Raw genomic sequence first — 12022 nt, 5'->3', positions numbered from 1 at the left:
AAATTCCCTGCAGGGCTTTCGACAAATTTGTAATCTTTTTGCAAATTAAAAGAGAGAAAAGATTAATTTGGTGACTTAAAAAAATAGTTGGATAAAATCTAGAAAACAGATCCAAGGTATTGAAGTTTTTATATTTCTACCTCAAATCTGATATGTGGCGCATTCTCTTTTCTGGGCATGAGCATATATTTGCGTGCATATGACAGAGCGCTAATAGCACTACAAAACAGAGAAAACAACAGTTTTCAACTTCAATTTATAATTCAATTTCTAAAACAAGCAAATAACCTGGGCTTGCAGGCAGGTGTAGCACTATACTCTGATTTTGTATTTTCATTTAAGCACCATGGGCCAGTCTGAGACAAATGCCCACACCTTGTTTAAAATGTCGACTCAGTAATGTTTCTGTCTTTTTTAAGGCAACAGAGAATCCGGTCTCTCTCTCTCTGACAAACACGCAGTGATGTAATCCTATGATGTTATTCTAAAATAAAAATCAGCCGATAAGCCTCTAAAGTCTTTAGTTGCAATAAGGGAATCAAAGCTTTTGTCTGAAAATTCTGTCCTTTTTACTCTGTGTAAGTAATCAAGGAACATCTATTTACTTTACTTTCTAAATCTGCCAGAGGTATGAATAATTGCAGGCTTATAAATAACAGATCAAACATCAGTCCAAAATATCTGATTAGAGCATTTATAATTCAGATGAAAAATAACCCTAAAAAGAGAAAAAAAACTGTAAATAATCCTGATATTGTATACTACAGTGTCTGACACAGTCCCTATTTGAACTGTTGTCCTTGCACATTCTAACTTCAGCATTACTCCTTTTTGTGCTGATTAAAATCACTGGATGCATCCAGCAAAAGGAGCAACAGAAATGGAGAAAACCTGTTAAGTGTGAGAGTGTGCATGGTAGCAGCATGGACATTTTCACAAATAATGCCCCTCTGGATGATCTTTTACAGAATTTTTTTTTCTTTACCAAAGCTGCTTACAGATAAACATCATAGTGCTTTGTTCCCCCTACCTGGTTAAAAAAAAATAATCCTAAAAAGAAAACCAAGCAAAAAAACAAAAAAACAAAAAACAAACATTCTTTCTATGTTCATAAAACAAAAGAAAAAATGGCCTGGAGTTTTTCAAAATGAAAAATCTCAGGTGTTTTCTGTGTTATGCCTCACAGTCAGGAATGTTTACAATGTGCAGACTGATGAGAGTGGACACTGGGGATTTGCTCAGCAAGGGACAGCGCTATTAGTGTGTTGCAACATAAAAAAAGACTCAAATCTGCTGTAGTAATAAGAACCATTACATTAAGGTCTTTTTGTTGCCGTATACATGTTTGAAGGATCAGTGTTTTCCATTTGCAGATTCTGCAGTGCATGTTCTACCAAAACTAAGATATTTTACAGTATGTAACAGATTTGATCCAATATGGATCACTGTGCATTTCCCATGATGAAGTAAAAATTGATCCATGCTGTTCACTCTAACTGAACCACAATTATATAACCTTACTGCAGCAAAAGTGATAGCTAACATCCATTAATGGACTAGAGCTGCTATTTTTCTTTTCATCTTTTACATCTTTTTTATTTATTTTTTTGCAGTCCCCTGCCTCCTCTCCTTGCCTTATAATCGGTCCCACCTGAGCTAAAATAAACAAACAAAAGACAAAAAAAATATGTCTCAATAAGTTGAGGGCAGACGATTTTATCTATTATACATTCACCGTTTTGAGATCACATTTGGATCTGACACCAGAATCATGTACGTGTTTTGTAGATAGATTTTCTTTTTTATGTTATTTTCCAGTGCTATCCTTTTCTTTTCATTTGGAAGTTTTTGGCAAAAACATCAGCAAATTACACTTTTAGCTTTCCCAGAAACCTTTCTACCTTGATTTAAGGAACACATTGCTCTAAGGTGAATTTATAGGTCATGTGAAAGATGGTGATGGTGAAAGGGAGCATAATAGCAGTAAATTGGAAAAAGCTCTAAGCTTGCAAATATGGTTCCAAGGCCATGTAAGGTATCTACAAAAACCTTGCAATGGAAAAAACTTGAAACGAAATCCAGCTATCTGCATTTAATCAACTATACTAATGACATTTTAAAATGTTTTGGGGATTTTTCCTCACTGATCGAACGGATAATTTCTTTATGTTTTCCAACCTGTGATTCATCTCCTCATCACTCTCGCTTATCTTTCCAGGCACTCTGACCTACTTTTTCTACAGTCTCTTTTATCTTCTTTTTGTGTTCATATCCTGTCTGCCTACGTATCTTTGTACAATTTCATTTTGTGAATTTCATCTGGGTTTTTTTTTACGATGTGGTCCCATGTTTACAGAGAAAGCAGCTGTCATATCAAGGTGTCTGCAGCAGCCTTCTGTGTTATATCTGTAGATGCAGTGCTCATTCCACAGAGCTGACGGATTTTGCCCAGTTAGTCTGTCACTGCATGTGCCCTTATCATCTACTGTATACTGCTTCCCAATACCCATGTGTGCATTCAACTCCTTATACAACATTTGACATCAAACTTTGTCACATACTTAAGTAGCATAATTAGTTATGTTCCTCTCAAGGTCCTTTTTACAAAATCAGTTTCAAAGTCCCTCACTGAACTCAGTTTTTAAAACATCTTTTGGTTCTAAAATTTAATTTAAATCCCTTATTATTTTAGCCAGTTTATTCTGTTAAGCTAAAACCTTTTAAATCAAGCATTATTTTGTGAGCATGTTGTTTCTTTGTTTTTCACAATAATCTTGGTGCTCACAGTGAAAGAAAGCCTGTATTGGCTGCTGCAGCTTCTTCCTTGTCTGTATGTGTGATTTTGCCTGCATTGAGGCTGCTGTCAATGAAGGAAAAAAGGTGTGCAGAAAGCAGCTAGAAATTCATTTTTTAATTAATCCTAGCAAAGTATTGTCAAGTCAATGACTCACTCATGATCACGGAAGACATTTTGATCTTAGCCAAGTATTTGTGCTAAGTGCTATGCAGGAAAATATTTTCAGCGGGAAGACGGTGGTATCTTTTTGAATACCGTAATTAACAAAGACTGTGTAATAACAATGAAATATAGGGTTTTATTGCAATGCACTTTAAAGATAATGAGCATATGCATTATACTTATATCTTGTTAGCTTTAATATAGTATCAAGCTGGGACTCTGTATTATTAAATGCCTGTTGCACATGTTTAGAATAACTGTATATAAAATCAGTTGACCACAACCCCTGTGTCCTACGTAAAGAGATTAAATGCCTAAAGTTGTAAATAGGAGCAGCATTTCATGCCTACTACTTGGGTGCCACTACAATGGGAAGAAGAGTAAGATTTTATGTTCAGGTTTTGATCTCAGAAAGAAGAGCTCTAAATGCTGTGGACCAGCATATAACCTGTTCCCACCCTCATCTAAAGATGAGGATTTACTGAGAAAGTCACTGCATCCTTACCATTTCATACAACCAAACATTGCATCCGAAAATATCATATGTATATTTACTGTATAGGTACTCAATGACAATGCTACTACTTGTCCAGGAGTTTATCCTGATTCATGGAGATTAGGCCAGTTTACTTCTAAATTGGTGGCAGATACACTATTGCATGCATTGCATTTGCATCTCAGTGCATCATTGCATTGATGCACTGAGATGCAAATGTTACAGGTTCTCCAGAGATATTTTTGACTATATGGCTCTATGTGAGTACATCCGACTGTTACGACCCATTTTTTTCTCCATTTTCTGACACAGAACACCAGTGAATTCAAGACTCATAGGAAGGCTAGGATGGCCGCATTTCCTTTGAGATGAATGTAGACAGAGAAGAATATATACATTTAGCCCGGACTTTAAAAAGACTGTTTATTTTTAGTTATTGGTCCTACATAGGTGTAATATCAGTACTTAGTTTCACTACAGGAGTTAGCACTCACAGAATCATTTGGCCTCTTCCACCCCATTACCTTTCAAACATACGTACCACCGTGCAATATATTTAAACTGCAAAGTAATACATTCCATAAATGTTTTTTTCTTTAAATTTATTATCAAGGATTTTTTATAATATAAATACTAATTTAAAACCAGAACAAAGGTGTGCAGACTAAACTATAAAAAAAAATTAGCATAACAAATAAAACATACATATTAATACATACTATTGGGTTAAATCCTTCAATCTGAGTGTTACTGTTTAAATTTAACTTAGTTACAATTATTTATTTATTTATTTATTTATTTATTTATTTATTTATTTATTTATTTATTTTTATTTTTTATTTTTTGGCTTTTTCACCAGTTTATCCCAGACGCATTTTCTGTGTCCGTTGGTCTTCATGATTCTGTTTTAAACATTATGTTCTCTAATAAACAGCTGATGTCTTCACTGAGACACTCTGCAGGAATTTAAAAATCAAATACCAATAATCAAACAAAATAAAAATAAAAATCTTTGACACTAAGAACACATTTGCACCACTGCATATTGCAGTGAATGTACTCAAAGTATTTCTTATATAGTCTTTAAGAGCAAACATAGCATGAATAGTTACACACACCTTAAATATCATTGGCAAATAAGCTTTCGCACAACGGTATGCAAAATAAAAATAATAAACTTTGTCACATTACATGCTGAATCTAGTTCACAAGGAATGGATGCAAAATAGCATACTTTGCAACCTGATTTACAACCTTTACAACACTGAGAAAACATTTTTCCCTCTACTGTTTAATCATGAGCTACTTTAAGTCTGTCTAATACAAAAAAATTACAATGAAACTTTGCTGTAAAATCAGAAAATGATAAAAAGATTTTAAGGGGTATGTTTAGTCCCACAAGGGACTGCAAAAATTACTGACATAAAATAAATATCGAAATGCATTGTAAATGCATACTAAATGCATACATCTCAAATGCAATCTCAGCTCTATTTTGCATTCCTCATTAGGGTACTAAAATGGTCACTGTGTCATTTATCATGCCAATTATTTTCTGCTAATTTACTCCTAAGAATGCCCCTCAGGAACCTACCCACTCCTCTGACAGATGTGAGAATGACCACAATAGGCTGGCTGTTCATCACAGAGGGAGAAGAAGAGGTGGAGGACTGGTGCCTTATACTTGACAGACAATTGTCTGCCCACCCTGCAGTCGCTGGCACTGACAGGGTTTGATAGCCTGAAGATGGTGGTCGATGTTAGAACTTCTAAATTATAAACAAGGTCCTCTGGGACATGATTCTAATATATCTCTGAGGAGGGAACAATGCTAGCAGGCTAAGTGTGGGCCTCTGCTCTACCTGAGTTGTCTCTGATTTTCTTCCCGTTCAAAACAGTTGAAAATGTCTATATGCCTGTGATAACACACTTTATTGTGGGCAGTCACTACAACTGAAAAGTTTTTCCTTACTGAAAACTGTTTTCATACTTAAACCATACATAGAAAGGTTAGAACAGGGATAATCTGAAACTCGCTCACAGTTATGTTTCTTGGTGCCCAGAACACATTTGCTGATGTTAGTCTTTGACAATTTTCAATTATTCGCAGAGCTACTATCGTCTTCCTTGATCTAGCCACAACATTGTTATCTTTCTCTGCTACTTATAATATGTTTACTCATCCTGATGAATTCAATTACATCTTTTCAGAGTAAATTACCGTAGGGGTGGCTCAGCCTTTCAGAGGTCAGTACTAACTGTGAATACTAAAACCAGACCCCCACCCCACCCCCCCAAACACATTACACAGCCTATTACCTGCTGCTTTCCACACAGAATCCTGCGACCCCACACATAAGCCTTTCCACTGCCACAGATGAAATGCTTTCTAGATGGGATCTGGCATGGAGAAGACGGGGAAGAGAGCCGGAGCTGTCCCCAGGCCTAATCGTTTCAGAGAGTCATCCTCACTGCAGCTGCAAAATCCGCCACTCCCGATTAGGGAGGTATATACACGGCCAGGCGGAGCGTAAAAGGTGAAGAAAGGAGGCTCGGCCCGGGGGAGGCTATTGCAGCTGACTTCTTTATTTTTGATTTTTGTATTTTTTATTTCTTTTTCTTACCGACTGTTCAGATCGATATGGCCCATGGCCAAAGGCAGCACAGGTACAAAGGTAGCCTGCGATGTAGTGACTTGACTAAGAGGTAAATGTGTCTTACTTTCAAGTGTCGCGAGAGGGTGACTCTTGACTGGAAATAAATTAAATGAAGTAGCAACCTTAATATAACAGGACACAGATTTTGAGTCAGTGATGGTTTCTACCTCAATCCTCTACATTAATTAGACGGAGACTTTAACCGTGGAGCATCTATAAAAGTGGCCCTTTCCTACCCTGAGGAAATTATTCCCCTTTGCTGAGCAGGCTGACAATTTCATTGTGAACCTGTTCCATTAAATCTCTGAAGAGATGATTGTGTTGAGACAAAAACAAGCTGTTGGAGGAAGTTCTCACATAATTATCTAGATGCAGAAACCCATTCCGGCTCTATCAAAACTGTCAGACTGATTAAACAAACTGGATGGGAAAAGCTATCAGGAAAAGAGCCTCTCACTGTCCTCCCTTTGAAGGGTTTACTATTTATAAACACTTCCTTTTTTTTAGTGTGGCAGTAAAAATAGTGTCTTATTTACATAAAACAAACGAAAACTTGCCTTTTCAAAAAATATATGTCCCTCTGTAAAACATGGTGAATGCTAAAAGATAAAAGAATGATGTAATCTTTGATGTTTCTAGCTTAACATTTTTTCTTAAAGAAATTAAGACATTTAAATGGTTTTACTTTTTCCTAGATAGACTGAAGGAACTAAAATTCTGATTCAGACTGAAGAAGCGATTTCGATGTATTAGCCAGGATTATAAGAAAAAAAATCAGGTTTTTATAGCATTTATAGTTTGCATTTATATGGTTACCTCTGTAAAGATTTAAGGTAGAGCCTAATTTGGTAACTACATCAGGGCTTCTTTTCCATGCTTTTGAAATAACAATCAAACTAAAGTAGCGATAAAAATCCAGAAAGATCCTCCTAAAAATAGGTTCTCCTTGGCAAATAAACGGCAAACACTTTTGAGGAAGAAAATTTATGAGGCAATGACTCAAATTAGAATGCATAGACCATTCTTGCAGAGCCGGAGAGACATTTGCACATGAAGAGTTGAAAATGAGTCGCATTCAGCCAAGCTGTGAGCTCCACCTAGGAGGCAGTGAAAGGGACCGAGACAGGCACAGAGAGGGGCTGAGGCAGGCAGACGCCAAGCCTTGAAGAGGGGCATTCTGGCATAATGACTCTCATTTACCATTGACGGGCCTTGGGAAAGTTAAACTAATTATGACGGCACACAGATGCTGAATAGCCCTTGATGAAGTTAATAACTGGCAACCCGACAAACAGGTGTTGAGTGATTTGTGTTACCTCCCCTGAAATTATGGGATATTCAGATTTTTCCTGGAGATGGCTTGAAGCAGCAGTCAGACCGAATAAAGAATAACTCAAGCAAATTTAGTCAACTTTGGTGAATTTGAACCCCAATAATAGAGAACTAAAGGTTTTTCTTTAGCCTGCAGTACTAATGAAAATATACCTAAAGAAGCACTTATAATTTGAGATGAGAGCTTGATAAGGTGTTAACAGGTGTCAAAAAAAAGCCTTTTACCAGAAATGCACTACATTATTTCTCAGTTCAGTTTTGCAATTGTCTTTGGTACAGTAAAAACATGTGATCTTTTAATACTAACTGGATGCTACGTTTTACCAATGTTCCCATTTTGAGAATGCCTAACAATATTAAAGTTAAACATTTTACATTTTTAAGATACATTTAAAGATTGTTAAAGAATAGGGGGGCATTTCCAAATGATGTCCACATATGTCAGTTTTGTCTTATCTTATAAGAAACGTAATATTATAAATGTCTGAAAGAGTAAAAAATTTTGAAACTCTTATTATATATTTTAGGATACATGGATCAATACTTCCAAAAAAAATCTATATATTTTTGGAAGTATATATATATATATATATATATATATATATATATATATATATATATATATATATATATATATATATATATATATATATATATATATATATATATATATATATATATATTTAGATATCCTTACATAAAAATATATATGCAGCAAATATAAGCATTATGCAATATTTTGACATGATACATTTTGTTTTAAATTCTAAATGGACTAGTCAATAATTCCAAACTGAAAATAATTGGAACAGAAATACAAACAATTTGTGATAGATATTTTGATATTCTTACTTACATAAATGTAAGTACTTACATAGATAGATAGATAGATAGATAGATAGATAGATAGATAGATAGATAGATAGATAGATAGATAGATAGATAGATAGATAGATAGATAGATAGATAGATAGATAGATAGATAGATAGATAGATAGATAGATAGATAGATAGATAGATAGATAGATAGATAGATAGATAGATAGATAGATAGATAGATAGATAGATAGATAGATAGATAGATAGATAGATAGATAGATAGATAGATAGATAGATAGATAGATAGATAGATAGATAGATAGATAGATAGATAGATAGATAGATAGATAGATAGATAGATAGATAGATAGATAGATAGATAGATAGATAGATAGATAGATAGATAGATAGATAGATAGATAGATAGATAGATAGATAGATAGATAGATAGATAGATAGATAGATAGATAGATAGATAGATAGATAGATAGATAGATAGATAGATAGATAGATAGATAGATAGATAGATAGATAGATAGATAGATAGATAGATAGATAGATAGATAGATAGATAGATAGATAGATAGATAGATAGATAGATAGATAGATAGATAGATAGATAGATAGATAGATAGATAGATAGATAGATAGATAGATAGATAGATAGAAATATGCTTCCCATTTTATTATTTTGTACAGACATAGAAAAGAAAATAGGCACAAAAAAATGTGCACGGAGCTTTCAGCAGCCCTATGGAGTCACACGGCCATTTCCATTGAGCGCTGGTCAGAGAGTGAGAAACAACTCTTCTACCGAAAGGCATAGAATTGTACAATCCTCTTTGGTTTCTTCGTATTTTAGCGCCTATAACTGAATATATACTTAAAAACATGAGTTAAATAAAATTAAAGATATTTTTATAAATGGGAAAATGTTAAATGTTAAATGAAAAAATTAATAGTGACACTATAGGCACCAATGCAAAAGGGAATGTTTGATGACATCAATCAAAGATGGCAAGAACTAAAAGAATAAGTTAATGTTTCAACAGTTACAGAACATTAATTGCTTAGTGTTTATTAAACAAATAAAGTCAATAACAAAAAGTGGCCAGATATGAGAGCTAAGTACTTATTCTGAGCTAAAATTCATGTAGATGAGTAATTGCTTTCAAACCTTTTGACGGAGATAAATCATCAAATCCTGTAGGTTCAAATATTAAAATGCCCACTCCGGAGGGTTTACCATGGCGTAAGTGATTGTTTGCTAAGCAACAGCCCATAGTTCACTAATGGAAGCCAGTTAACCATTATTTTGTTCTAAAAATAATGGCATTTTTTCCGGTCCCTCCAGTTGTAAGCGGCGTGTGAACATGATGTGTGCGACTGTAATTTCCAAGTATCTCCTTTGCAATACAGCACCGCGTCAAATAGATTCTGTCTGTGTTAAGTTCAAACTTAGAAAACTCAATGGCAAAAGCCTTTGGAAGATTACTCTGCATTGATACAGTACTAGCTTGCTACCACTACATATACGTTCAGATGGCATGAGGGGGTCAATTATTATGTGTGGCTAGTACAAAGTAAAAAGTTATTTTTATTTAAGGAGCTAAGATTTAATTAGTACTCTGTTGTAAGTATGGACTTATTACCATTATCAAAGTATACTAAAATTTTAAAGAGAGAGATTTCATGTTGTTGCCCTGGATTAAACTACATCAAATGAGATTCCAGAGAAATCACCAGAACAGATTTTACTCCGTATGTATGGACATAGAGTGATGCAGTGCAGCTCTCTCTGCACCTGTTGCTGTCCATTGTCAGTCAGGTGACTGAAAGAAGGCTTTACACATTTCAAGCGAGAAAACGTAAGGCATACGTAAACCAAAATTACAATAAATGTTTTCTATAATGTTATCATGGCAGGTAATAATATATATTTGTTTGATATAGATTTAAGTTGGTACATCAGACTCCATCCTTTTTATTTTTAAAATACAATGACACCTTAAGCAACTAGTTTTACATTGAAATTTTTCATATTGTAGGATTTATAGTGTAGAGAGTTAAGAAACAGAAGGCATTAATTTAATTATGTTTGTACCATAAGTTACCATGTATATTTGTGATGTAAAGCTTGAAATAAATACTTAAAATTAGTTTACAACCCCTTTTTTTAAAACAGACTTTAGAATTAGTGTATCATACATACATGTTTTACATGTATATGTATATATATATATATATATATATATATATATATATAATAGTTTCAGTTCAAAGGTAAATTATGTCTTTCTTCTACTTTCTATGTGGCTTGTGCTTATTGGTCATAGTACATACTGTAAATCCTGAGAAGGGTTAATGGCAAAACTGTGGTTATAGGCTGAGACACAGATGGTCAGAAAAAAGTATAGTTTTACTGATGAAAAGGGGGATGCAGACTCACACCACTGGGAAATAATTAGGACCAAACTACTGTGGACGAATCTGTTGCCGCTTCCCACTCAACTGTGTCAAACAGCTTGGTCAATAATCTTCCGCAATTCCAGAGGATTAGAGTCTTATTAAGGAGCACCGTCTGTCACAGGGAGCCTCAATGGCAAAAACAAGTCAGTTCCTAACTGTTTATGCTACAATTCAGGGGGGGAGATAAACACATAAATGTACGGGGAGGTAAATTATCACATTAGGTGTAATATGTTCCATAACTGTGTTTGCTTTGTGAGTGTCTTATTAAGTTCTCCTCTCCCCCCGGGGTTGTTTTCATACTTGTGATTAACAGTATTACTGTTATGTAACCAAGTGCTGAACTCATTCTCCCCTCCAGCAGGATGTGGTGGGATCTATAACTTGTTAATGGGCTCATTCAGAGAGCGCTATGATTTCAATTTAACAACTAAAATAATACAAGTTATAGGTTCAGATTTGTCTGTTTATTTAACTTTCACTTTTTAAAGACAGTAAATGCAAATCTCATTATACATTTAACATTCTCACTTGTAGATCTAAACTTAAGCCACCCGATACCCCGGTGTAAGCACTGAGCGTTGTCATTGCATTTTGTAGTTCAACAAAGAGGAAGCAATCAGCACAAAAGTGCGTCCAGGGAAATCAAGTTCTTACCTTCTCCGTGAATTTGAGAGATTACAGCAGCGAGAGCCAAAACCACTAATAGAGTCTTAAACTGACAGCAACGTCTCATGCACATGTCTGCGAAAGTCGAGGTTTGCTCTTCCCGATGAGAAACCGACCGTCCGTGTGTTACAAAGAATAACAGTGGTACTTCCAGTGACCGGAGAAAGAAAGAGAAAAAATAATCTGAGCAAGAAGAGGAGGTACAAATCGCTCTGCTTCCAGGAATAATTCGCTGAGTGAAAAGGGTCGGGAATGATCAAGTGGATCGCGGAGGTCCCGTTTTTAATTTGGACGCGCGGTAAGCGGATTCCTGGCTGTGGGAGCTGTCGGCACAGAGAGAAGGCTAGAGCGAGGAGAGGCAGTTCAGCACCACAGACAGCTCCTAGCGTCTATGGAAGGAACCGCCTCCAACAACTTAGTCGGATGAGTAAAAAAAAAAAAAAAAAAACACACACACACACACACATTAAACCCCGTGTTTTTTTTTCATTCCTGTTTAACGTAATCCAGCAAAACGATGTTTCTTCTCTTTTTCTTCCCGTTTTAAAACTGCTTTTTTCGACTGTCAAAATCAGGTAGGATATACCTAAAACAGTGAAATAGCAGCTTTTTATGCCAAAC

The 12022-nt window shown here is 35.1% G+C and overlaps 1 protein-coding gene across 3 annotated transcripts in view; it reads right to left on the bottom strand.

Moving 5' to 3' along the window:
• The window catches only part of LOC119786102 (seizure protein 6 homolog), a 143408-nt gene extending 131611 nt beyond the window's left edge, over positions 1 to 11797 (bottom strand). For all 3 annotated transcript variants that reach the window (XM_038289199.1, XM_038289200.1, XM_038289198.1), the window contains exon 1: positions 11390 to 11797. In XM_038289199.1, coding sequence (XP_038145127.1) covers positions 11390 to 11474 — 85 coding nt within the window. In that variant the 5' untranslated portion in view covers positions 11475 to 11797. The remainder of the gene's footprint in view (positions 1 to 11389) is intronic.
• Positions 11798 to 12022: the final 225 nt, after the last annotated feature.

Source organism: Cyprinodon tularosa, unplaced genomic scaffold (genome assembly GCF_016077235.1).
Source record: "Cyprinodon tularosa strain WSP-4 unplaced genomic scaffold, ASM1607723v1 ctg265, whole genome shotgun sequence".
Taxonomy (NCBI): domain Eukaryota; kingdom Metazoa; phylum Chordata; class Actinopteri; order Cyprinodontiformes; family Cyprinodontidae; genus Cyprinodon; species Cyprinodon tularosa.
Note: the sequence above shows the minus strand (reverse complement) of the source record. Positions and strands in the feature narration are given on the sequence as shown.